At 51.9% G+C, this 26,351-nt stretch overlaps 9 protein-coding genes across 9 annotated transcripts; 3 read left to right on the top strand and 6 right to left on the bottom strand.

Annotated features, from left to right (window-relative positions):
- Window positions 1-68: 68 nt before the first annotated feature.
- On the bottom strand, window positions 69-2,201 carry NCS57_00043600 (uncharacterized protein; the record flags this gene model as incomplete). Its single annotated transcript, XM_053050522.1, has 2 exons — window positions 69-2,006; window positions 2,058-2,201. 2 exons carry the CDS (start codon window positions 2,199-2,201, stop codon window positions 69-71), a joined length of 2,082 nt encoding a protein of 693 aa, XP_052919037.1.
- An 862-nt stretch (window positions 2,202-3,063) lies between these two features.
- Window positions 3,064-5,712, bottom strand: NCS57_00043500 (Fungal-trans domain-containing protein; the record flags this gene model as incomplete). The annotated part of the gene is made up of 4 exons (XM_053050521.1): window positions 5,587-5,712; window positions 5,223-5,525; window positions 3,259-5,164; window positions 3,064-3,200 (listed from the first exon to the last, which is right to left on the bottom strand). Exons 1-4 carry the CDS (start codon window positions 5,638-5,640, stop codon window positions 3,064-3,066), a joined length of 2,400 nt encoding a protein of 799 aa, XP_052919036.1. The 5' UTR covers window positions 5,641-5,712.
- Window positions 5,713-7,093: 1,381 nt separating this feature from the next.
- On the bottom strand, window positions 7,094-8,376 carry NCS57_00043400 (PKS-ER domain-containing protein; the record flags this gene model as incomplete). The annotated part of the gene is made up of 4 exons (XM_053050520.1): window positions 7,094-7,663; window positions 7,720-7,835; window positions 7,924-8,214; window positions 8,271-8,376. The coding sequence occupies 4 exons, from the start codon at window positions 8,374-8,376 to the stop codon at window positions 7,094-7,096; spliced, it is 1,083 nt and encodes a 360-aa protein (XP_052919035.1).
- Window positions 8,377-9,379: 1,003 nt separating this feature from the next.
- Window positions 9,380-10,168, bottom strand: NCS57_00043300 (Deoxyribose-phosphate aldolase; the record flags this gene model as incomplete). The annotated part of the gene is made up of 1 exon (XM_053050519.1): window positions 9,380-10,168. One exon carries the CDS (start codon window positions 10,166-10,168, stop codon window positions 9,380-9,382), a length of 789 nt encoding a protein of 262 aa, XP_052919034.1.
- A 3,029-nt stretch (window positions 10,169-13,197) lies between these two features.
- NCS57_00043200 (Nucleolar GTP-binding protein 2) lies at window positions 13,198-15,461 on the bottom strand (the record flags this gene model as incomplete). Its single annotated transcript, XM_053050518.1, has 3 exons — window positions 13,198-14,217; window positions 14,566-15,316; window positions 15,364-15,461. The coding sequence occupies 3 exons, from the start codon at window positions 15,459-15,461 to the stop codon at window positions 13,198-13,200; spliced, it is 1,869 nt and encodes a 622-aa protein (XP_052919033.1).
- A 221-nt stretch (window positions 15,462-15,682) lies between these two features.
- On the top strand, window positions 15,683-16,699 carry NCS57_00043100 (uncharacterized protein; the record flags this gene model as incomplete). The annotated part of the gene is made up of 1 exon (XM_053050517.1): window positions 15,683-16,699. The coding sequence occupies exon 1, from the start codon at window positions 15,791-15,793 to the stop codon at window positions 16,697-16,699; it is 909 nt and encodes a 302-aa protein (XP_052919032.1). The 5' UTR covers window positions 15,683-15,790.
- A 344-nt stretch (window positions 16,700-17,043) lies between these two features.
- On the bottom strand, window positions 17,044-20,443 carry NCS57_00043000 (uncharacterized protein; the record flags this gene model as incomplete). Its single annotated transcript, XM_053050516.1, has 4 exons — window positions 17,044-19,718; window positions 19,768-20,058; window positions 20,117-20,229; window positions 20,289-20,443. The coding sequence occupies 4 exons, from the start codon at window positions 20,441-20,443 to the stop codon at window positions 17,044-17,046; spliced, it is 3,234 nt and encodes a 1,077-aa protein (XP_052919031.1).
- Window positions 20,444-22,196: 1,753 nt separating this feature from the next.
- On the top strand, window positions 22,197-23,444 carry NCS57_00042900 (Aminotran-1-2 domain-containing protein; the record flags this gene model as incomplete). Its single annotated transcript, XM_053050515.1, has 2 exons — window positions 22,197-22,676; window positions 22,731-23,444. The coding sequence occupies 2 exons, from the start codon at window positions 22,197-22,199 to the stop codon at window positions 23,442-23,444; spliced, it is 1,194 nt and encodes a 397-aa protein (XP_052919030.1).
- A 1,223-nt stretch (window positions 23,445-24,667) lies between these two features.
- Window positions 24,668-26,220, top strand: NCS57_00042800 (Peptidase A1 domain-containing protein; the record flags this gene model as incomplete). The annotated part of the gene is made up of 2 exons (XM_053050514.1): window positions 24,668-24,977; window positions 25,037-26,220. 2 exons carry the CDS (start codon window positions 24,668-24,670, stop codon window positions 26,218-26,220), a joined length of 1,494 nt encoding a protein of 497 aa, XP_052919029.1.
- Window positions 26,221-26,351: the final 131 nt, after the last annotated feature.

Raw genomic sequence — 26,351 nt, 5'->3', positions numbered from 1 at the left:
TTATGCTCTCTGCCCAACATTCTGGGGTATCTCGTCCCACGATTGGATCCCTGAAACGGGTTGTTGAATTAGAACCACATCGGATCACAGCCAGGTTTGAGTCCTGAGATTGCTGCTGTCTCCTTTTTGAGTGTGGTTCTCCAATTCTTCAGCGCCTCCTTCAGTTTCTTGAACTCACTCTGATTCTTCAGCTCCTTGGACTCGCTCTGATCCTTCAGCTCCTTGGATTCGCTCTGATCCTTCCGCTCCTTGGACTTGCTCTCCAGGTCCACAGGGTCGGTGAATTGCCACTTAGGAACAATCATATTTCCCTGCGAGTCCTCCATCCCTATAAAGGCGCCGTTGCTCGAGCAAACAATCCTGCCATTGAGATGCTCTGCGCCAACGGAGTGAATACGCTGCCCTAGGATGGTGTGGCGCCAGAAGTACTCCCCGTCAGGTGTAACACCACGCCTAGCGAGTTTGACGAAGTCGCCAGAGGCGGCGTGCACGTCGCACAGATAATCTCCAATCTTGTAGAGACCCATCACATTGCTATTATGGAGGTGACGGGCCATGTCGGCCTCCCAGCTGATGCATTCATTCTGCTTGAGTATGTCCTTAGCTGGGGGCGGTGGGGGACAGGATTTCTGTGGCTGCGTCTTTGTTGGGCTCGGATTCTTCTTTTCGGACTTCTTGCGGCCGCGAGACGTGGTTGGAGACTGGGCGGTGGTTGATTTTCTGACGCCATTGACTCGGCTGCCATGTATCCTGCTGTGTACCTCAAGGCCATTGTGGCCAACTGGTCTCTCCTGAGGAGCAGCCCCGGTGAGGCCAGCGACGGGTTGAGAGGGCTGAATGACTAGTGACTTTTGAGGAGCAGTCACTGCGGTGTTGATAGATGGTTGATGGCTCCCATGAGAGGCCTGGCTGATTGGCTCCCCCTGGGTAGCAGCCCCGGTGGCGCTAACAGAGCGTCGAGGGCTCTGGTTGTCAAGTATCTGCTGAAGAGCAGTGATTGCCCTGTTGGTAAAGGACTGATGACTCTCGTGAGAACTCTGGCTACCGAGTGTTCCACAATGAGCAGCCCCTGTGTTTTCAACAGTGGACTTAGAGGGCTGGCAGTCTGTTGACTTCTGAGGACCAGTCGCGGCAGTGTTGGTAGAGGGTTGGTGACTCCCGTGAGGAGTCTGATTACCGAGTGTTCCCCGAGGAGTAGTCCCAGTGACGTTGGTAGAGGACTGAAGAGCCTGAGGAGGGACCTCTGGAGAGCCCTTGTTAGCGGCCTGGTTAACTGACCTCCCTCGAGGCGTAGCCCTTGCGATGTTAACAGGGGGCTGGGAGGGTTGATCGACTAGTGACTGCTGAGGAGCGGCCGAGGGGATGTTGGTGGAGAGCTGATGACTCTGGTGAGGGGTCTGATCAACTAGTATTTCCCAAGAAGCGGCCCCGGTATTCTTGACAGAGGGCTGAAAGGCCTGAGGAGTGACCTGAGGAGCAGCCCCGGTGGTATTAACAAAGGGCTGACTGACAAGTGAATTCTGAGGAGCGGTCATAGTCATGTTGGCAGAGGGTTGATAACTCCCGTGAGGAGTCTGATCAACGAATGTTCCCCAAGGAGCAGCCTGGTTGGCATTAACAAAGGGTTGAGGGGTCTGGTTTCCTGGCATCTCCGGCAAAGGGCCCCCGGCAATGCTGCCATAGGCCTGGGGAAGCTGAGGAGGGACCTGATGAGAGGCCTGGCCAGCTGGCATCCCTTGAAAAGCAGCCCCAGCAACGTTCGGCGAGGGCTGGGAGTACCAGGCGTTGGGAAGCGGTTGATGGTAGCCGTTGAACCCTGCACCGACAGGCAGACTATGCATATTCTGCATATCGTTCGGCTCCTGATTCCCCGCTTGGAAGCAGTAGTTCGAAGTAGGATGCATCCCGGGAGTCGACGCCTGAGGTGCAGGCTGGAGTGCCATCAGGTCGATATCTGGGCACCCATCTCTCGCCTGAAGGGGTTGAAAAGCCGACCCGGGCCTCTGCTTTGAACCTATTAGAATCTTGACCTTGGGATTAGGGAATATGTTTCTTACCAATGGAACCGGCTGAGGATAATTCATGAAAATGTGCTGGGGATTCTGAATCTGGCGAGCAGCCGGACCTGTGAAAAATGAAGCCGGGGGTGGCCCATAGTTGAATTCATCAACCTGGTACTGGTCCGCTACCGGTGAGCTCATTATTGATGAAAAATTCATTTTGTTATTGCTGTGATGAATATGCGGGATAGTAAAGACGGAGCGGAAGAGAGGATAGCGAGTGTGTAGCAAAGAGAATAAACAAACGAACCCGAGATGGGTAAACAAAACAAGATTCAGTACCGGCTCTTGTTTTGCTTCCCATCAAGGTTTCGTCTTTTTGTGTTCGTTCGTTGCTATGTGTCGTCGGGGCAGGAAACTCTGAGCATGTCAGTTGCTAGGGGAGGAACGGAATCTTGACAACTGGCGGGCAGTGCAGGGCTGGCCAGACTGCTGGCGGGCACTCGGTCTTTTATGACAGAAATTTCTCATATCCGTGAGCTCGAACTCTCCCTCATGTATGTTCGGAACCCGGATTATCTTGGTGGGCATGGTCGGGTTGTTGTTGAACCTTAGTTTGTAAACCGCCGGTGACTCCTCCAGTTGAGTTTGAGAGGCGAGAATGGCATCTCGCAAAGACCACAACACCAGATGCCATCACTCGAGCAAGATTGCACTCTGCCTCTATTGAAGGCTTCTCTCTGCCGAGGCATTGTAGCCCTAGAATAAAACCACTGGGGAGAACAGACTAGATACCTATCGAGGAAGCTGTGAACCCTTCAATTTCAAAGCAAAAGATGGATCGCGGGTGCCTGGAAGGAGTCATCTTGTCCCAAATCACGTGTGTGTAAACCTTCTCGAGATGATTGATCTCTATTATGTAAAGAAAGTCTTACGTACTTGCGAGACGCCTGGCCCTCAGAATGCAGACATGTCACGAGCCTGACGACTCATCTTTCCCTCAACAAACATCAACCGTGAGATTCACGTGCCTCATCAAATGGGCAAGAACGCCTATCAAGCCCTAACCCAAGAAATTCCAGCCCCAGATCCAACCTTGCTCCTGACCGAGTGAAGTACCTCCTAAGAAGGTGTCTTGTTGATTATCAAAGAACACGGGCTCTTCGTTCGGGTTGGCTATACTCAATGGGTTTGTGATGGCTGTGCAACCCGTCAGTGAATCAATATTTTCTTGTTTCCCGATTGAAATACCACATACCTTGCTCATATTCCAAAACTGCTTCCGTCATGAATGTATTCTCGCAAAACTCGACGAGTTGGTCATCGAATGTCCCATCGATTGTTTCGCTGGGCAGATCGATGTGTGATAACTCGGAAAGATCTCCATCAGCGGCTGCTGATACTTCTACTGGCGTCTGTGCTGGAGCTTGCTCAGAGGGTCTCTCTAAGGAAATTCCCGTGGAGGCGTCACCTCGTTCATAATCTGTTGGCCGTTTGCCTGTTGTTTGGCCCCCTGGACCAACCTCGAACATGGCGTCGACTTCCTTAGCCATGACCAAAGACATCAGTCTTGTTGTTATATCGAGCCCTTGGGCAGCAACAATAGATTTCTCTTTCAACCAAGCTTGTATCTGCATAAGTCTTCGAATCCCCATTCTCGATTCATAGGCTTTCAGGCTCAGTGGATCGAGTGATATTGATATGCACAGGGTCACTCCAGCGGTAAGAAGATGCAGAGAGACAAATGCAATCGCATATGTTTCAGAAGCTTCTCGTAAGTACACGGTTGATCCGACCTGGGATATTTGTAGCGCTGCGTCTCGGCAAGTATCCATTGCGAGCTGAAAGGGGTCTTGGTAGCCAGGAGTATCTTCTCGAGCTTCAGAGGGAGGTCGGCGCATTTTGAAGGATAATAAAGGCCTGTGGATGAGAATTCTCGCATTTTCGTATGCCAGCTTGAGCGAGAGTGCTTGGAGTCTGAAGAGGTGTTCTTCAAACTCCACCTCGGATTGAGTTGAATGACCAGCCACTTGATTACTAGTCAATGATTGGCCAGCCAACTCGTCATACTTGAGTTTCGGAGAGAGAGTATCGTTCCATCTAAGTAGTCTTGAATTTAAAGATGCCACCTTGTTGACGAGGCTCTTCAAACGGGCGGCTTGGCTCGGGCCTTGCCGCTCCCCGTTACAACGAGTCCCGTAGAGATCGTCCAACGCGGACTTGACAATCGCTGACAGTTTCGACATGGCACATTTGAAGAACAAAAGGTTCGGTTTCGTCGCGTACTGCTCCTCCGACATGGAGCCCGAGTATTCGTCATAGGGGTTAAGGGGAGCAATGTCGCAATCGCGGTCAGAGATACTCGAAGGAAAGCCGTAGAGCATTGAACAGAAAGTTTCAATCTCGTAGATGGCCCACCAGGCACGTTTTCGATCTTCAATCATCTTCCGAAGAGACTCGTCATCGGATTTGTCGTTTGGGACCCTGCGATGGAGGTTAAGTGCTTGAGCTATGCGCAAACCGGAGCCGCACAGCGGCCATGCCATCTCGGGCTCTCCATGATAGAGGTAGTAACTTCCCAGCAGAATACACATCTGGACAACCTCCAAAGAGCCCAATGATATGATGTCGAGAAATCTGAGCTTGAGCCCTACCAATATGTTGTTTTTGAGTGCTTCGGCGTCGATGCCGTGCGAGAGTAAGAGGTCCTTCTGCTCAGCATTGGTGTATTGCAAGCTGGTTGCAAAGACAGCCAGGAGTACAGCAGTGTAACCAACACGGCCGTTGGTTTGGCTAGCCTCATTAGAAGGACGTGGGCCAGGGCCGTATAGATTTTGGAACTTGTTCCTAAAATCGCGTTGATGAAAGACCAGCATGAACCAATGAATCCGATTGAAGTAGTTTTCGACCAGTGTCGTCGCCACTTCCAAGTCAGGTAGCAGCATCAACAGTTCTTGCTCTGTGGCGATGGAGATGGACGATCTTGGGACTTGGAGACGTCGGGTATTCTGGAGGTGCTGAGAAAGCATTCGCTGCAACGGACTCGGTGCTCCCTGTGGTTGTCGCTGTCCTGATACTCTTGGTCTCGGGTGAGCCCATGTGCTTGCTAGGAAAGCAGATGTCTCTGCCTCCTCGGGTGAAGGCGCTTCATGATGATGGAATGCCTAAAAATCAGTTTCAGCGACACCGTCAATATGGACCTTGATCATCTTCAAGTCGTACTTCTTCGACAAGTGTGATTGTGGAACTCGCATTCCAGGGAGCGTCTCCAGTAGAATCGTCAGGGGCTTGAACTGGGCTTGAACTGATGACTTCAGGGCTGGCAGGTCCTTCCCCTTCAGGTTGAGATGCAGGCGCAGAAGACCCATCTCTCGTCCGACGGAGCCGACGCCGTTTGGCTGCTGGCTCTCCACGGGAGGTGGGGGTTTCCTTCTGCGGATGGTGGACTCTCCATCTTTCGACCGGGGGAGTGATACACTCTACGTTGGACCGCACACATAGGGTACAAGGCCGCTCAATGTCGCACTAAGTCCTTTCTCAGCTACAGTTGTTGGCGTAGCAAGGAGAGAAACGGGAGGATACTCACCTTGAGCTTCTGTTTGCGACATCTCTCACATGCGCTGGGAACCTTTCCTCTCATGCCTGGGATTAACCTCGTGTTTCTTCCGATAACAAGCAAATGAAACGGAATGATAAGACAATGCAGGTCATTCAGGAAGCCAGGTGAAGAATGCCGCCGGGTCGGGAAGAAGTCAAGTTAAAGTTGTTCCACCGGAACCAATTTCCTTTTTTGGAACCTGCGGCCACACCCGAATCCGTTTTCGGTTGCTCCGCTTCGTGAATGTCTGTTTGCTTCATCACCTCGTTTGCATCTGAACTTTCACAACATCAAGCTCTATTGTCCCACTCTCGCTCATCCAGAATAATGATGGGTTCTTTCAAAGAAGCAGTGCTGGCTGCCGAAGCTGCCAATACTATCTCGGCATTTGTTGCCCAAGAACAAATTCGGACCCTTTCAGATCTCAAGCACGCTCTCTGTCAGCCATCCACGAGTACGCAGAATCAAAATGCTACTGGGGATTCACATTCTACAGGCATCATAGTTATATGTGCATCCGCAGTTCTATCCACTGCGGAGACCGTCATGTCCGCGGTGACGGAGCTAACCAAAGCGACTGGTCTGTAAACTTACTCACGATCCTACAGCTACAATAGTGCTAAACCAATCTAACCTTAAAAACAGGCGCATATTCATCAAATCAAGAATCTTTCGGTTTTGTTCTCTGTGGAGGGATTGGCCATTCAACTCAGTTGATGCACGACGCTGTTCTTTGTCACCCACGGTACAACACTCTTGCTGAACAAGTGCAAGGACAGCCCGAAGGTCGCATCTTGCAAGCGATCTGGGAGAGGTTCTTCGATATGCAAGCCAACAGCAACAACCCGGGGTCCGAAGATACACAGCGGCAAGGCCTAACCGTTCTTGTGGAGGACGCTTCAACGAACTGCGCACTTAATGCCCAGAAGACAAGAGAGCTTTTAGACGCTCACGGATTCAAGTCACCAAGATCGATAGTAGTTGCTCAGGACCCTACCATGTGTAGGCGCACAGTAGCTGCATTCGAACAGGTGTACTCCGACACGATCGAAGTGCCTCCAATTTTCAGCAGCTGGCCAACATTCGTACCGAAAGTGATAGCCAAAGAAGCTTCAGTAGGAGGCACCAACAGCCTCTTGTCATATTTGGATTTTGCCGACTTGGGTATGGGGAACAGCTGGAAAGAGGGCCTCTGGAGTATGGATCGGTTCATGTCTCTTCTTGTCGGCGAAATCCCACGAATGCGGGACGACGAGAATGGATACGGGCCAAATGGGAAGGGTTCCATCGTTCATGTGGACATACCTCAACATGTTGAGGATGCTTGGAAGACACTCTGTGAACTACTCGGGTACAGTGGGCGATGAGAAGGGGTCAACACAATTCAGGCAGCTTCTCTTTTGAACCCGTTGATCAATTTCGTTTGAACGAGCGACATTGTAACTTAAACATCGTATATATAGACCCATATAGGAGATCTTTTATGTGCGGCTGGTTAGGCGTTGAAGTCAATCACACACCGGCCCGCAACCTTGCCTTGTCTCAATAAGTCAACAGCCTCCGGTAAGCTATCAATGCCAAATAGCTCGTATACGGGTTTCAACAAACCCCGTGCGGCAAACTCCAGCGCATCTTCAGTGTCCTTCACGGACCCAGTAAGTGTTCCAATGACCTTGAGGTTGCGGAGCATCAGAAACATGGGATCATCACCAGCAAAGGCAGTCCCAGAAGGGGGCATCCCAACACACATGATCCTCCCGCCGATGCAGGCCATCTTGGTAGCCATGGCATACGACGTTGGCGACGATGCCGTAACAAACACCCCATCAACCCCTTTGCCAAAGGTGATGCGCTTGATCTCCTCAGGGACGTCCTTCGCATCAGAAAAATCAACAAACTCTTCACAGCCAAGATCCATGCACATTTTGCGTTTCTTTTCGCCAGCGTCGATACCGATTACCCGAAGGCCCATTGCCTTGGCAAGTTGTACGCCCATGTGGCCTACACCTCCACCAGCCCCAAGGAATGCGGCCCAATGTCCAGGCCTAAGTTGAGACTCAACAAGCTGGACAACTTAGCTTGGGTCAAACGGTAATTGATCAAGGGTTACTGGCAACATACAGACCGATACATGGTTGATCCGCTGCACATGATAGGGCCAGCCGAGAAGTCGTCTACCCCGTCCGGGATTCTAGAAGTATATCTAGCTGGGCTCAAGATATACTGCTGGTAAGTTCCTGCAAAGGACAGTAGGTATGGATATTAGCTCAGAACTAATACTGCTACTGAATAGCGGAAACTTGTTTCTCATAACCGAGAACTTACCTGGAACCTTGAGGCCAGTAGGGACAGCCTCAGCACAGTGGCATTCGAGCCCCGACCAGCAGAGCTGGCAAGACATGCACGTATTCCAAGTTGGCTTCACCCCAGCACGATCACCGAGCTTCCAGTTCTTAACAAGTACGCCCACCTTGACAACGACACCCGCGCCCTCGTGCCCTGGGGACCGAACTCCGTAGTCTCTCATTCTTGGCAGTGGCAAATCCTCCAGCATGTAGTGTATATCGCTGTAACATATACCAGTAGCATTGAGTCGGATCAGGATCTCGTCCGGGCCTGTGTTCAGTTTGTATTGCGCTAGTGTTCATCTGAAGTGCCATTGGACGACTTACCAGGCTCGGGAACAGGCACGTCTTGGATTTCTACTTTGAAGTCGGGTCCATGCTTTATCACGACCCCTGCTTTGCAAGTAAGTGGAAGGGGGCCAGCTTGGTCCATGTCGTTAGGGATCGTGGGGTGGAACAGCAATAGTGTGGGGAGGGTATGAGTCTGTGTTCATTTCGCATCTTGATACTTCCATGTCCTTTTATACCTTGATGACACTCGATCCATAGCCAATGATTCTCAACGACCGATAGTTTTCATGCATAAGGCGGGGTATCTCACTGAAGGGTGATGTCTCCATCCGGTGGAAGGGCCTCCGCCGGTAACTTTCGCCCAACTAGTCGATTCAGGGGACTTTGCCCCTCTAGCTTTCGAATCGGTGAATAACAACGTTAAACATTTCCTCTACAACAAGTAGTCTACATTACTATTGGTATCTATAGGGGGTTATATAGCTATTTCAACGGTACGTTGCACCTTAAGCGGATGTAACAGAAGTTAGTAGCTCTCGAAGTAGGTAAAACACGGCGAGTCTACATAACTCAAAGAGGGGTCGCACGATCAGTTCTGTAATAAATTTAGCTTAAGCTCTCTGCATAGTAACTATAGGAGACTTTACTATCTCAATGCCTGTTAGAAGCCGCAGGGACTATTTTGTGGCAATCATGACACTTGATGCCCCATCAAACTGCCGCGGGCCGATCCGTAACCTGCATCGGCCTTTTATCGAAGCATCATTGTGAGGTCAAACAACTGCAAAGCGCCTTGTTTTGTTTGACATCGATCTTCTGGCTCAGTTAACCCATCAAGGGCCGGGCTTCAACTATAATAAAGAACACATTGTTTGTTTGACATCAAATTTGTGTTCTTTGTCTTCGCTTCGTTTGTATCTGACTTTTCTCGTGCTTGCCTATATCCTGTGATCATCGAAAGGCAAACATGAGTGGGAGTTTATCAAGGCAGAGAGTTGTGAAAGGACAAATATATTGATTCCCACAATCAGGAAACAAAGACAAAAAATCAAGGTGGGACCCAACAGGTCTCATTACGACATATTTCTGTCCCTCCTAATGCACACAACTGCCATAGCTTTTTCCTCCATCTTTACCTTATCCACCTAATATCCACCAGCAGAGCCACTGTCAATTGGCTTGAACTTGACAGTCGTAGGCTCGTCCGTGATTCCCCTCTTAACAGCCTCCTCCATGATGGAAACGGTAGCTGTGGCGCCAATCCGCGTCACACCAAGCGACATGACGTGCAGCAAATCATCCAGGGTTCTCACTCCTCCAGCAGCCTTGACCTGAACTTCGGGCTTTGACTTTTCCCGCATGAGCTTCAAGTGAGGCACCGTGGCGCCCTTGTACGAATAAAGGCCGTTTGGCTGCTTCACGAAGCCGTAGCCCGTCGATGTTTTGACGAATCCAACACCAATGTCAGAACAGATCTCGCAAAGTTTGACGATGTGCTTCTCTTCGAGGTAGTCGTTTTCGAAAATGACCTTAAGAATGGCGCCGTGCTTGACGACGGCATCATTGATCTGCCGAATCTCGTCGGCCACATATTCCCAGTCACCTCCAAGAGCCTTGCCAATGTTGATGACCATGTCAACCTCCTTCCCGCCAGCAGCCGCGGCAGCATCGGCCTCAAAGACCTTGACTTCGGTGGTGCTGTTTCCGTGGGGAAAGCCGATGACAGGACAGACGAGAACTTCAGAGCCTTCGAGCTTCTTCTTTGCAAGAGGAATGAGGTATGGCTTCACGCAGGCGGTAGCCACGTTGTACTTCTTGGCGATGGCAAGACCGCTGAGGATGTCGGCGTCGGTCATGGTGGGGTGCAGCAGAGAGTGGTCAATCATCTTGGCCAGCTGGCGCAAGGTGACTGTGATCTCGTTTGTGGCGGCCATGTTTGCTGGGGAATATGATCAAGAATTGATGTTGTTTCGAGTATATGCGACTGGTGAATTTGATAGATGCCTAATAGAAAGGCCATGATGCTTTATATAGACGATCATAATTCACAAATACCCCAACTTTTCTTGGTCGAAGCCACATTAGACGTACATGACGGTGCATCAACACCCCCCGGTGTAAGTGCGTGATGGCTCCGGTGGGACCATTCCGGTGGAAGAGAGAATACATCAGTTCTCCGGCGGAGCAAACCCACGTACTTTCTCCGACTTGTAGCCCAGGTTTCGAGTCTAGGAAGTAACGAGGCACATAGATAGAAATTATTATTTATTCCGACACGATTTGAACCGAATTAAAGGTCGAAGATATGGGGAAGGAGATGATGATGCCCCGGCTTACATCTATAGCGCCCAACATGGAGTCGCCACTTCAACAAAAGCTGCCCTTATAGCTCAGTGGTAGAGCGTTGCACTTGTAATGCAAAGGTCCATAGTTCAATCCTGTGTGGGGGCATCGATTTAATTTTTTGCCCTCTCGGGCATTCCCCTCTGCGTAGCTCTTGGTGCGTCATAGAAGCTCGCCCTTCAACAACAGCCCTTATAGCTCAGTGGTAGAGCGTTGCACTTGTAATGCAAAGGTCCATAGTTCAATCCTGTGTGGGGGCAGCTGTTTATTCTTTTGCCCTCCAGGGCAATTTCTCTCCTGCCTAACTCCAGGGTGGGAGGCTGTATCTTCTACTTTTGCTATTTCCCCATGTGGTGATGTTTAGTGGTATTGGTGCTCACGTTCTGTTATCATGACTGTTATCACATATCTAAGATCGGGGAGTTCAGACCGAGTTGTTGACTCATCACACATATGTAAAACAGAAACGGAATATTATACAAGTTGAAACCTCGTGGGCATCTCAATTAGTGAAGAGGTCAATGCGATGTGATTGAAGTGCATGTAACACGGGAGGTAATAAGATGCAGACTAGATATACAAAGCTTCGAAAAATTGCATCTGCAGTCATTTTTCACATGCTAGGGTTTCAAGGAGACAATGGACGTCCACGATCTAGAAAGCTCAGCACACTCTTCTCAGCCAAGGCTGTCTACGAGTAGTCACCCTCAATTGACTTCTCATTCACAAAACTACAAGATCAACCGGCTCTTCACCATAGTCCCTGCAATTCGCATTGTGACAATGCCACCCCATCGTCGTATCTATCCAATACCGCCGCCACTGTGCTTGACTCCAAGCAGCCACTTCTTCAGGAACCGACTTGCCAAAATTCGCCCGGCTGTAGACCCAGTGATTGGCCATCTTAAAGGCCCTCTCTTTCCTCTCCTCTAGGTCCTCGGGTTCATCCAACTTCTTTACCAAGCCCCCAGCTCTAGCTTCTTGCAGCACCCGGTCCATCTCGTCCCGTTCAAGGTAGGGCCTCTTCCTATACCTAGAGATGGCATCAGGTAAGTACGCTCCTCCTTTAATAAGCTCAATAGTGACCCAGTATGCAGCCTGGCTGTAACGGCTCTTCCTTCGGAAACAAGCCTGAAGTGGTGTCTCGTCATCGGCATTCCTTGCGTTGATATCGGCTCCTCGCTCTAGGAGCAGTCGAACTACCGGTCCAGGATCAAGACTTGCAGGATGGTCGCGCCACATAGCAACATGGTGAAGAGGTGTGTTGTCCATCGCGTCAGGAACATTCGGATCGACACCGACCACCTCTAGGAGCCATTCGACAACCTCAGCGTTCCAGTCCGCACACGTTTGATGCAATGCGTGAAGCCCAACCCCGGTATGCGTGATAAGAGATGAGCCAGCCTGAATAAGGCGTTTTGTAATTGCAGCCCGCGCCGCTGTCTTGGCTTGTTGTGACTCGCTGCGAGACTCCAGAAGCGCAAAGTACAAGGCATTCGTGTTATACTCGAGATAAAGACTACAGCTGGCGTATGCTTTCCCGGTAGATCGACATTTAATCTGAATCATGGCGCGAATAAATGACTTGCAGGTAAAGTCAATTGGCGATGAAGCGTTGATCCCGACACAAGTCTGCCCAGAGTGCCCAACATCAGCGCCCCAGTCAAGAAGCAGATCGACAACTTGTTCATGTCCTAGAAGGGCTGCCCAGTGAAGTGCTGTCAGGGTGATAGGTTCGTGTTCCCATCTCTGCTCTTCCGGATCTGGTGGCTGGTATCGTCTTGGTCGTAGTTGTGCCTTTTCACAGATAGGTTCCGTCGTATCAATGGCATTCACATCAGCTCCGGCCTCTAAAGATTTGGCGACGGCAGACAGGATGTTTCTCTTTGCAGAGATGAGAAGAGCAGAGGCTCCGTTGTACCTGGCGTCCAGCCCGAAAAGATAGGGCGTGATGGTATCGTGCAGTCGACGGGAAGTCCGTGCCAAGCGTGACATGTCTCCCCAAACATCAGAGACATGCGGCGTGATGATCCATGGCCTGGTGCGATACTCGTCTTCGTACTCGCTATCCCAAGGACGACAGTCCTGCACGAAAGGCAAAAAGAGGTAGTCGACAATGTCACGGAGAATCTCTATGGGCATCTCGTCCAGAGTGGCGTCCGATCTCGTGATCGCAGGCTCCCTGCTCGGCTGTGTAAGTGTCGCCCAGTCGTCCTGCAATTGGGGTTCGTCTGGGGTCGCCATGTTGATTTCGGTCAAGATAGTCGTCTAAGGAGAATCAAATCTTCTCATATGTGTAAAACAAGACTATTCTTCTCGGACATCTCACGTCAACTGATGCCTGAAGTGAGTTGTTCACGGTGGCAGGCAAGAAGGCTGGACCAACAGGCGGGGCGTTGGCCGCAAGGATGGTAGCCCAACTGATTGGCGGAATCAAGAAACTGAACCGAGGAGAAAGCATATGAGAGATCTGTAAATCGTGAGAGAATCGGGAAACTACTTCGCATGGTGGACCGAGACAAGTGTGTGGAAGCATTAACGTGGGTATCATTAAGGTGTCGAGAAAGGCGCGAGCAACTCTCTCGGATGAAGGTAGAGAGATTGACCGACTCCAGGCCGATCATGTCCTTTGACGTTTGTTAGGTCGACCGCCTTTTCCCTTCTTTTTACTCTTGACTGTAGGCGCAGGGGCCTTTTCCTCTTCCTCTTCTTCCTCCACCACATCCTCTTCCGAGCCGCCCACCGATATCACATCCTCTGAGGCGCTCTCTCCTTCACTCTCCTCGTCCACAGTGGCTCCGAAAGACGGCTTCCTTGACCGCGCGTCTTCGGTGTCACTTCCAAATCCTTCAAACTCCGAATCAGAATCATCTGATCCTTGCTCCTCAGCCTTCTCGAGGGCAGCATCAAGCTCCTGTTGCAGCTGTGCCTCGGCAGAGGCATCCTCGTCCTCAGCCGAGTCTTCCTGCTTTCGCTTCCGAGGCATCTCGCCCAGTCTGCCCTCTCGGCCTCCAACCTTGTCCTCGGTTTCACCTTCGGCCTTTGGCGCAGGAGTGAACCAGGGAATCTTGCCTCGCATGAAGTCGTTCAGAACCATCTTGGCAACTCCATCCAGATCAGGTTCGCCTCCACGGAGAAGTCGACCTGCTTTACGGGCCAGAAGCTCCAGAAACTCGGTCGAGTTTGTCCAGCCCTTCAGCTCATATGTCTTCTCCATATGGTGCTGCTTGACTCTGTTCAAGAGAGGCTGGATGTACTGCTCGGGATGTTCCACCTTCTCGACACGCACCACACCTCGAAGTACCAGGTCGGTAGGAGAGTCGGTGCTGGAAGGAGGAACAATACCGGGACAGTCGATCAGGTAGATGCGCTTCATCAAGCTGACATATTGCCAGACCTTGGTCTCTCCGGGAATAGGTGCAACGTTGCAAACCTTCTTCTTGAGGAGAGTGTTGATGATGGAGGACTTTCCAGTGTTGGGGCCACCAATCAAACCAACAGAGATCTGTTTTCGGTCCGAGTGCAGGGAGGAGAATTGTCGGAGGAGTTGGATGAGCGAGCCCTTACCAAACGAGTTGGTGATGCTTGCGTGGAAAGCCAAGGTAGGATACTCCTTGGATAGACTGCGAACCCAGCCGGCCTGGTTCGAATTAGCATTCGTACCCAACATGTATAGCAATACATAATCAAGATAAAGAAATGTTTGTGTCATCACTAAGAAACCTGAAATCGATGCCCCAGAAATTGGATATGGCATAGGCAGGCTTCAACTCAATCGGACACGGGACCTTTCTCACGATGGTAACCAAAACGGCACACATCAGCCGAACAACAAAACGCTGTCGACAGTCGAGAATGGTGTATATTCTCCCAATGTTTTAACAGACACGTTCCATGGGAAATAAAGGAATGAATCCTGACAAAGAACATTGGGGTGCGAGGAGGAAGGGAGAGAAAAGAGAAAAGAAAAGAGAGTAGCGAAACTTACCGCAACGCTGGTAGGAACCAGGTCGCACTTGTTCAGGACGAAGATCAAGTGCTTGTGAGGAGCCTCTTCCTTGAGATACTTCTCAATGCTGCGACACCGTGTTCCCACTGGATCTCGAGCGTCGAGAACATGGATGACCACATCGGAAGAGTCGATGACCTTGTACAGTTCGTTCCAGATTCGCTTGCTCTGACCCTTGTCAAACACAGGCTCGATCGCCATCGTGAGTGGCTTGTCATCGAGGCCAACGTTCTCCGCGTCTCCAGAGGCACCGCTAAGTAGCCTCTGCTGTTCGAGTCGCTCCTGGTAGGTGTCCATACTCTTCTCAGTGTCGCCCGCCAGGTCATCCAAGTTGCTGACACTAAGCTTGACTCGCTTCCTCTGCGCCTTAGGTCCAAAGACTTCTGCGAACGGTGATGTCTCGACAGTCATCTTGGCCTTGTGCTGCTTGATGCCGTTGGTGGTGTCCTTGCCATCGCGAATCAGGCTCATGGGCAGCTTGTTGGACTTGAGCAGGACCTGGTACGGGTCGTTGGCCTTCTCCTCCATGGCCTCTCGGAACGCCTTGAGGGTATCCTGGGAGACGACTCGGGTGTTGGTAAACCACTTGCGGTTCGGCTCGATTCGGGCGTTGGGGATGTCGCGCGACTGGAACGACGCAGCCTTGACAATCTTTCCCTCGGCATTCCTCTGCGCCTTGCCGTCCTTGTACATGTTCAGGTGCTTGACCTTCTTCGCATCGCTGCGGTACCTGGGTCAGCAAGAATGGACAGCAAGCGTTCGCGACAGCGTTCTTACCGATAGAAGTTCTCGCCCTTGACCCTGACATTTCCGAGGCCATCGCCAGTCTTTCCCTGGCGCTCGCGCCGAGTGGCCTCCTTCTTTCCAGTACCCATGATGAAGAAAAATGGTCGAGGTACTGGCGACGAGGAAGGCAAAGGAAAAAGTTGGGTGGTCCAGAAATTTATCTCCAGAACTTTTTTTCTTGAGCAGTAGAAAAGGCCCCACTACCTCCCTCAGCGGTGGTTGGCAGCGGGGCCGCTAAAAATGCCTGCGGACAGGGGGGTCGTCCGCCGGATCAAGATAATCCGGTGAATTTGATCCGGCTTCGATTTTCTGTCTGGCGCAGATTCGTGCAGAATTGGCTCTGACGACGGTTCAAGACGCCAATTGCGATCTCAAAAGTCGCCATTCTGCGCTGAAATTGGCGTGGACTTCTCAAGTCATGTCGTTCCACCTCACGACCTCCTGCCCGAGGGCGGCTGCTCGCCAGCTCTTCGTGGCCTCGCGGGGCTTTTCGACAGTCGCCGCTCTCCAAAACCAAGTCCCTCCCGAGTCTCCCTCCTATATTCGCCTTCCTACACCTCCCCAATCCGACGAAAAGAAGCTCCCCCGTGTTCGAGGACACCTTCCGGTTCCCCGCGAGGTCTTCCCCCGCATGGAAGGCGACCGCAAGGTTCAAGCCGACTACATCAAGCAGACCGTTCCTAAGCCCGCCAACCCGCAACCGCCCAAGAACGAGACCCAAGAATGGAAGCAAAAGATGGCCAGTACCCGTCGTGAAAACTTAGAGCTGGGTTTGAAAGAGCTCTGGGTCCGAAGGAATCGTCGTGACGCCGTCCGGAACGCTCGTGTGAGCCAGAAGTTCAGGGAGCACAACGCTGCCGCCAAGGCAGCGGAGCGAGAGGACGACCGCCTCACTCGCAGCACCGTGCTGGAATCTGTGCTGGACACCAAGACTTACCCAGACCCCAACCGCTTCGAGCGTGCCGAGCAAGGGCGCCGCAAGGTTTGGGCCATTGAGGCTGCCAAGCGCGGGGCTCGCCGCGATGCATTGATGGAGCTCTACATCAATGCCTCCAACTTCATCGTCACTGAGACCGAGCTCAAGGCGGAAATCGAGCGCGTCTTTGACGCAGACTTCTTCAAGAAGCAGGGCACTGCCTATGGCCGATTCGGCAGCTCAGAGAACGTCTGGGACATACATGGCAAGCCCACGTCTATCGCCAACATGTTGGAGACCACGACGGGAGCTTCCACCAAGATTATGGACGTTTATGAATCCGAGTACGACCGCTCCGTTAAGCGACAGAAGAGGATCGCTGAGGAGTTCACTGGTGGCAAGATGGAGTAAAGCCAATCAATCCAATTTGGCCTGTAAAACATTTGTACCCATGTATTCCAAATTTCACATATTGAAGCAGCCATGACTCCTCTGTCGATCCCATTCGCTCGGGACACCATGTTCTTGAAAAGAAATCCTGCAATTGGTTCTACATTTGATGCTTACTAGCATCGAGAACTCGATTCAACTATGCCAATACCAAAACAACGATGCCTCTGTCCATATCCAAACGCCGAGTATGAGTTACGAAAGCACACGTCCATATATACAGCAGCATATCCAACAGCGAGCTGCTCCCGTCTTGTGTGTTCTAATCCGTCTTTCAGAGCACTTCCAAGTGCTTCTATGTTCGTCTATCGCCTTTCGATGAGCAGAACGTGCATGGCAACGTAGGAAAGTACGATAAAAACGGCAGCAAAGATGCCCAGGTTCCTGATATCCGGCCAGAGCGCGTCGTTGTTGAAACCGAAAGAGCTCAGAATAGCCGCACCAGGAACGGTGATGTCGAGGCCATACTTGCTGTCGACCAGTGTAAGCTGGAGCACCTCGTTGACGATGAGTGACTCAAAGCCATAGTGGAAGATGGAGAGCGTCTGGAGCCAGAGCGCACCCTTGGGTGTCGCATCGTGATTGAGGAGGAATCCAGCGAAGAGGAGACTGAACAGCATAACCAAGCTGCCGATGAGGTTTGCCACACCTCCATCCTTGCACACGATACCAATAAAGAGGCACACAGCAGCGGCAGCCATGTTGAACAGCACCAGAACAAGAATAAAGTTCATGAAGTGGGTGTAGTCAGCCACCAACCCAGTCATGGGGTAGATGATTGAGCCCATCAGAATGGGGGGAATGATCCTCAGGGGGAGAATGTCAAAGAGGACCTTGGCGGCAAAGTATGTAGCAGGAGAATAGTAGCCATTGGCCCGTTCACGGACAAACAGAAGACGCTCAGTGGCGAAGACGTTGAGACTCGTGAGGGTGCTGAAACCGAAGAGGGCAAGGAGGAAGAAGAACAGACCGAGTCGGTTCTGGAAGCCGGGGATATCATCGGTGAGTCCATAGAAGAGGTAGCCCGAAAAGACGGCCAGGATAATGGCAATGGCGTAGTGTGTAAGCATCAGCATCGGGTTTCGGTACAGGTTCTTCCAGGTTCTCTGAGAGAGGATGATGAACTGTCGCAAATAGCCAACCCGGGCATATCCCTTGCCGACAGCGCTAACATTGACATTAGGTCCCTCAGCGGTGTAACCATTCGAGTTCGGGCCGTTGGCATGTTCCGCGGTGTCAATCGCCAGCTTAATCTCCTCGTTGGTCAAACGTGCAATCTCAGACTGGGCAAAAGATCGAGTCATAATATCCAGGTCAGTTCCAGTGGCTGCTGCCGGGGGAAGGTCGTGAGGATCCTCGAGAAGAGTTGTGGTGGCAGAGTCGATGGGGTTCTGCTGGAGACGATAGGCGCCAGTTTCCTCAACGCCGGCGTCAGAAGACGCTGCCGTATCAACTGTCTTTCTACGCGTAAACAGCTCTCGCTCCTGGCGAACCTTGACCGAGTCTCTGCGGGAGTTCTTAGGCCGACTCGAGCTTGCGTCGTCATCACCGGTACTGGTGCCAGACACACTAGCAATCGACTTGATTGCACGGGTGCTGCTGGGTCCAACGCTACTGTTATCGAGACCAACTGTACCGTCATCAATAGACTGGGTGCTTCCGGCGTGCATAGTGAGGTCCACAAGATAGTCCGCAATGTTGAATCCAGGAGGGCATTCATAACCAATCTCGTCAAAGTAGTTTTGGCACTGGTTGAATTGTCCCGAATAAACGGTTCGTCCTTGAGCCAACAGAATCAGTCTGTCGAAAAGAGCCACAATGTTGGATCGGGGTTGATGGATGGTAAAGATGACGGTTCGCTTGTAGTTCTTGGCCAGGGTAACGAGGCACTCGATGACGTTGTAGGCGTTGTAGGCATCAAGACCGCTGGTGGGTTCGTCGAGGAACAAGATCGAAGGACTGGTGACCAGCTCACAAGCGATTCCGACACGTCTCTTCTCGCCACCCGAGATACCACGTCCTTTGCCTTCTTCGGAACCAATGAGAGAATCGCGAATGTGGTGAATGCCAAGCTCCTTCTCAACCTCCAACACACGCTGCTCCTTTGCAGCACGGCCCATGTCACGGGGGAGTCGAAGCAGGGCGCTGTTGAGGATTGTCTCGTGAACAGTGAGAGTGGGAAGCATTGTGTCCTCCTGGTCGACGAATCCGACAACATTTTTGAAGTCGTGATCAGTAACCTTTTCTCCATTGACATAGAAGTCTCCGTGAACTTGTCCGCGCTTGTTCTTTCGTGCCAGAATATCGAGGAATGTTGTCTTGCCAGCTCCCGAGGCACCCATAATAGCGGTAACTTCTCCTGGCTTGCAGATGCCTTGGATGCCAGTGAGAATTTGCTTGCCGTTGAGAGAGTAGGCGACGTTTTCGAAGTAAAGTGACGCGGGCTTGTGGTCCGCCATCAACTTGGTGCTCTCATCGTCAGAATCCTCCAGACGAATGGCACCATAGTTCAGCCTGCGCCTCGACAGGTACCAGGTGAGGATGATAACTGCGACGAGGAACAGTGAGCAGCCAGCAATCACACCAGCGATGAGAGGTGTGTTGATCTTCTTCACTGGACGCTTGTATCCTGGTACCTCTGTCTTGTAGAGACATTCACCAGCATGGCAGCCGAGGAAAATACTAGAATCGCCGATAAGTGCAAGAATCAAGGCATCCATCTCGGGTTCCTTGAAGGCACAGTCGTGAATACCACCATTCTTCTGGGTGCACTCGAAACGTCCGGGACCTTTGATGGATTGGTCAAGGAAATCGGTGAGATCAATGGATCCATCCTTGCCGCAGAGCATTCGATCGGGAACACAACTGCACTTGATCTTGTTGCACTTGTACGACGTGGTGTTTTTGGCCTCTTGCCAGTCGGCGCTTGAGTCGCACTCCTCGAGGTGGCAATAGAAGGATTCGACAGCGTCAACCCAGACTAGATGACAGGGTTAGTAGAGAACGATAAGGGTGGCGGTGTGGCCTACATTGGAAGTCACAGGTCTTGTCTTCCTGCTTGCAGGTGAAGGTCACCTCAGGGCGCTGCTTGCCAAGCAGCGAGGTGATTTTCTCGTTGGTGACATCGCAAATCTGATAGTTGTGGTTGACAACTTCACCGTTCTGGTAGCAGACACCGCCCTCGCCATTCTCCATCAATGCGTCACAGGCCTTGTTGTCGGTACAGACGTTGCAGTTGATTCCGGTCCAGCCTTCGTCGCATTTGCAAGATCCGCCAGAGCGCATGGGTCGGTCTTTTCCTCGAGCAAGAGAGCCGCAAACTATACAGGAGTTAGCGATGTTTCTCGGATGGGGACAGCAACCGAAGAGGGGTCGTACGGGGCTGGAGACAGTCGTCGCCGCCAAATCCCTCTGGGCAGTCGCATTTGCCATTGAATTCGTTACAGCCAGCATATTGCGCGCACGTATGGGCCGGGAGAAGACAGTTGAAGCTGTACGGTGCCTCTGTTAGCTATTTGACGCTGCAGAGATGGAAAGCGTCGCGACGTACCAAGGAGGACATCCATCTGGACGATCTCCCATGAGGGCCATCTGGGCGCGCAGGAGATCCGTTTGCGAATAACTCGTGTTATAGGACCCCATCACAAGGCCGGGCAGAATTGCCACGGCCCCAAGGAGGAGACTCCTCAATCCAGAGGGAGTCATGACTGCAGCGACGCCGATACGATGCAGTTCAATGATGGAGTGATAACGATGCGAGATGTTGAGGTGACGACGATCAAGGTGATGGGCGCCCGCGACCGGGATAAGCTATTTGGCCGATGGTGGCCCCCGCGTCATGTTAGGCACCCGACCGAGGCAGGTACGGCAAACGTGCTTGCACCAATGACCAACCAGCCAACCAGCCTCCGGAGAGGGACCTTCCGCGGAAGCGTTGAGACATGACTGGTTCACACAGCCACACATTTATGGGCCTCATGACTCGAATGGAGCTATCCACCTTCCCCAACCCCAGCTACTCAGCCAGGAAGACGAACCATGAGGACAGACTTGGCAGTTAACATCTGACCTTTGAAAGGCGGGGGTGGCCAATGGGGTTTGAAGCTTTTAGCCGTGATGGATATAAACCCGCAATCGGGAATGGGGGTCGGGATGATAGATATGAGTCTGTTTTCGTTCAGCAATGTCGCTTGAACGCGACGAAACGTCAAGGTGTTTCATGCCTGAGACGCCTGGAAGCAGAACTCATGACGTCATGGAGCTCCAACACAATCGATGATTCGGAGCAAGCGAAGGAATAATCGTTTGCATTCTCATGACGCCAGTTTTGCCAACCCATGACATGTCATAGATAACCGCAACTGTAGCGCATACAGTGCCAAATCCACACTTGTTCTACTACGGAGCGGTGAGTAATCGGGGTGGCTGGCTTGTTATCCTCGCCGTTTCCTTACCCTATATTCGTCATTACGCCCTATTCTACCGCGTCTTTCTAGCCGCAACCCGTATCAGAGTATTACTATACATATTTGATTCTAGCCGATAGTGTTCGCTATGCATGTAGGATCACATTGGTTGGGTTTGGGGGTTTATCTTCGTGCTTCGTGAGACCTAAGTGTCTCAATACAGGATTGGTGGAAGTACGCATTTACAGTAACAAACAACCATAAAGTAACGATTTCAAGCGCACCAACAGATAACGCCCTCTCAGCATAAACTCATGACGACCACGTATGCGTACTATGCAACATTGGTTCGTATTTGACCGTCCAGAGGGTAAAGCGGTAGACTGTGGACATATATAACTAGGCGGGTCGAGAGAAACACGGCTGGGACGGAGCACTGGCACTACGATTGTATGTGGAGAGTGGTGGTGATTTCCTCGACTCGCCTGATAACGAAAGGTTGAGACGATGAGATAATACAGAAATGCGGAAGGCTTGAACACAGCGAAAACTCCATACGCGTGTGTAGGGCCTATACGACAAGGCGAGTGACTTTGAACCCTTAGGAAAGCAACCCCGAGAAAGGTCGCCGTACCAGAGGCAAGAAACTCCGAGCAGAGCTCCACGAGTGGAGGCATGATTGGCAGCGCCATCCCCGGGTCCATACTCCATTCCATTCAGCAGGGGTGCTTATGGTTGTGGAGAAGCTGCCAGCAATCAACCTTCAAGCATTGATTTGCAACAATAGGAAGGGCGCGCAAAGGCGCGCCTTGTAAGGAGATGAGGGTTTAGTTTGACACGATTCAGCCCAAGTTCTGTCATTCTAGAGATAATTCCATGTCTAAGTGACGCTGGACTCATGGAATGACAAGCCCAAAGGCGTCTGAAGGCGGGGCTTGCATCTGCTCCACACATCTGCTAACGGATATCTATATCAAGACTCACATCGAAGCCCAGATCAAGTTGAACTGAGGCTGTAGATTCAGACAAAGATCAACAACATCATAGCAATCATGGTTCGCATTACCCCCTTCGCCGTTGAGCAATGGATGGACAAGTATGAGACGACGCCAGACGTCCTCAACATTGCCGAGACATGCGCCGCTTCTGTGTCCATCGACGACCTAATTGGTCTGTCAAAGGACCCAGCGGCTCCAGGCCCTATCGATACCAGCATCAAGCTCACCTACGGGCCTATCCCCGGAACTCGGACGCTGAGGGAGCGAATTGCTGCTCACTGTAGCACCGAGGAGACGCAGCTGGCGGCCGAGGACGTTGTCATCACTCAAGGCGCGATCGGCGCCAACTTTCTGTCCCTCTACACCCTCGTAGGACCGGGAGACCACGTGGTCTGTGTCTATCCAACTTACCAGCAACTCTACGATGTTCCCCGGAGTGTCGGTGCTGAAGTTACGCTGTGGAAGCTGCGTGCGGAGGAGGGCTTTGTCCCCAATGTCGATGAGTTGACCAGCCTGATCAAGGAGAACACCAAGGTATGAGCGAACAACACCGGAAAGTCCTGGAGGCAGAGCTGACGAAGCTACTAGATGATCATCATCAACAATCCTAACAACCCCACAGGAGCCCCGATCTCGACCGACATCGTGCAGCGCATTGCACGTGTGGTGGAAGAAAAGGGTATCATCCTCTTCTCCGATGAGGTCTACCGCCCGCTCTTCCACGGCGGGGCCCTGGGAGAAATCGAAGTACCGCTTCCGGCAACCACACTCGGATACCAGAAGACTGTTGTCACTGGATCCATGTCCAAGGGGTATGCGTTGGCTGGCATCCGAGTGGGGTGGGTTGCTAGCAGAGACAAGTCCATCATCTCTGCCATCATGTCGGCACGCGACTACACCACCATCAGTGTCTCTCAGATAGACGACCAGATTGCAAGCTACGCTCTTTCGCCAGCTGTCCGGCCGTCGCTGGTTGAACGCAATATGACACTGGCAAGGACCAACGCAAAGCTGGTGAAGGAGTTTGTCGAGCGCCACAAGTCAGTGTGCTCATGGGTTGAACCTAGAGCCGGAACGACGGCCTTTATCCGGTTCACTAAGAACGGCGAGCCCGTGAATGATGTCGACTTTTGCCTGGACCTGTTGGACAAGACTAAGATCCTGTTCTGCGCGGGCTCGCGTTGCTTTGGAGGTGATGAGGATTTCAAGGGTTATGTTAGAATGGGATACGTCTGTGAGACGGAGGTTTTGGCCGAAGGCCTGAAGAGGCTCGGCGACTACGTTGACAACAACTTGTCGTAGATAAGAGAGCATGAAATGACACCATCAAAGGCTTCAGATCACGGACATGTCGCGTGTTGAAACAACTTCCATACCGGCACCGGAAAGCATCGAAGAGATTTGGAAAGACGTGGGGCTGAACGGATAGCGGCAAGCTCTGGCCGAGGCGTCGTCAGCCTCTTCTAGCCCGCCCAACTAATTCACGGCATGTGGGCGTATGCGGGTGCAAATTGCTGAGAGAGAGGCGAAGAGAGGCGAGGGCAAGGCTAATGGCGTCAATTAGTTAATCGAGGCTCTATCGTCTGTTCGTACAGGACCTGGAAACTGGGTCAGAGGCTGACAGCCGTCCAATGTGAAAGCACTGAAGATCATTTCTTGGCCGTCTCACCCGCGTCAAAACAGCCTGTGCCAATTTCGCATCGACACTCCCGAGGCACGCATCAAGCGCGCAACGGGACCAGCCGACAGTCGATGGATGGTAATTAGGCGCGGTCGCCGATGCAAGTACTGTACGGATACGACACACCGAATAACATGGATTCGATAGTGAGAGGAAAAAGCAGAAATCTCACGGCTCATTACACCGACCATGCCGGACGAACGAACGTGACCCCCGGTCTCGTAATTCCTGGCACCCGCCCGCCCAGACGACGATGACGACTCCTCCGCGCTCACGCCTTCCAGGGGTCCACGAGGCATCTTGGCGCTAATGTCCGGAGAAGAAAGTACCTTTCATCTGTCGCTCGTTGCCGAACAAGAGGGTTGCTTGCGTGGCCCTCGTGCCGTTCTTCCATCTCATCCACCTCCTGTGAACTCGATTCTTCTTTTTGCTGACTATCGTTGACCTTGATTCGCCCATCATCCCTCGCCCCCCCTGTTATTTCTATTCTTCATTATCCTCCTCGTCCGTCCCTTCTTGTCCCATGCTCCACCGCAGCAGTCCTATCCTCGGGTCCTTTACCCTGTGTTTCTTTGCGTGGTGTTTTCTGAGACATCCTGCTGTGTCCTAGGCTGCGACTCGTTCTGCGCCTCTCTGCACAACTCGACAGCTATTTACGATTCGACAATACCCCCTCCCCTCTGCAGGAGAGAAAGCACCTTTGAGGGATTGGCCCCTCTGGTTTCGACTGGCTCGCACTACGCCCGTCTGACTGCCCTATGGAGGAGGGTGGCGTTTGTCCACTCAGCGCCATTCCTAAACCTATTCCGCCCTGCCCTCGGATATATTGCTGCCCTTACCTGCGATGAAGCCGTGGGTTGTGGGCGCTTGCTTAGTTTCGACATGGAGTGTCGTGCAAGCACAAACCGTACAATGGAACGTTGAAAACCATCGCCATATCCCCCAGGGCTTGAGTCGCCGCTCAGAGTCGACTTTTGAAGAGGTTGTTGAGAACAAGAGATCGGCGGGAGGCTATTTTTCGGAAATCGCAGTTGGAAACCCACCTCAAAATATCACCCTTCAGCTGGATACTGGGAGTAGCGATGTGTGGTTCCCTTGGAGTTCCGCAGATATCTGCGAAGACAACTCCAAGGGTGGATGCCCCTTTGGAAGCTGTAAGAACCTCACTATTCCGCATGTGGCCTGCAGCTCCGTTACTGACGGTTGACGACAGTTAACCCTGACAAGTCGCGTTCATTTAAGCATGTCGGCCCCGGCTTGTTCGACATTACCTTTATCGACAACAGTTACGCAAAGGGAGACTATTTTGTCGATCACTTTGAGTTTGGCGGCGCAGTCATCAAGAACCTGACCATGGGACTGGGGGTCGATACCGACATCCATTTTGGACTAATTGGCATGGGTTACGCCAGCAATGAGGCTGTGAGGGATACTGAGGATATTATTTATCCAAACCTCCCTGTCGCCATGTGGCAAGGAGGCTACATCAGTACCATCGCTTACAGCTTGTGGCTCAATGACCTCGATGCTAGCTCTGGGAACATTTTGTTTGGGGGTGTCGACACGGCAAAGTTCACTGGAAACCTGACTCGCATCAATGTTCTACCAGTACAAGGCCATTACCTCCACTTCCTCGTCGCCTTGACCTCAGTGGTCGCTCGCAGTCCTAGTGGAACCGACACTCTCACATCAGATAGCTTCCCCATCAAGGCGGTGCTCGATTCAGGAACCACCCTTACCTATTTGCCCCAAGATATCACGCATGAGATCTGGGAGGAGGTCGGCGCCGTGTATTCATCCACGTATGAAGCAGCTGTGTTACCATGCTCCCGTGGTAAGCACCCGGGAAACTTTACCTTTGGGTTCGCTGGGCCCGATGGCCCTCGCATCACTGTGGCCATGGACGAGTTGGTCCTCGATCTGAATGATGGTCAGCAAACACCAACCTTCGAATCAGGGGCATTCGAAGGCGAGTCGATCTGCTATTTTGGAATCCAGAATGATTCGAGCACGATTTCCATTCTGGGAAACACCTTTCTTCGATCCGCTTACGTCGTTTATGATCTGGTCAACAATGAGATCGGAATCGCGGCGACCGACTTCAATGCCACCAAGAGCGAAATCGTTGAATTTAAAAGCTACGGCGCTACGATACCGTCTGCAACGGTAGCACCCAATCAGCGAAGGGCGACTGAGACGCCTGAAGCCACCGAGAACAAGTTCACTGCCGCCGATGGATTCCAGAAAACTGAAGGCGATGATGATGATAATAACGACGACGACGATGACAACGCTGCATCACTCCTGACTCCTTCTGGAACCAACACAGCGCTGGTCGCCGCGGTAGTGAGCTTCATGCTCATTGGGGGAGGAACCTTTTCAATGAATCTCCTATAGGGAAGATGCTGAGAGGTTGGCTGCATAACACAAACGGCGAAAAGTTCATTGGCTGGCGTTTCCATACCAAGGGTTGATTGAGTTACTGCAAACATGGGCTGATTTCAGGCGTTTCAACGGAGTGAGGGATT

The sequence above is a fragment of the Fusarium keratoplasticum genome, chromosome 1, assembly GCF_025433545.1.
Source record: "Fusarium keratoplasticum isolate Fu6.1 chromosome 1, whole genome shotgun sequence".
Classification (NCBI taxonomy): Eukaryota; Fungi; Ascomycota; class Sordariomycetes; order Hypocreales; family Nectriaceae; genus Fusarium; species Fusarium keratoplasticum.
Note: the sequence above shows the minus strand (reverse complement) of the source record. Positions and strands in the feature narration are given on the sequence as shown.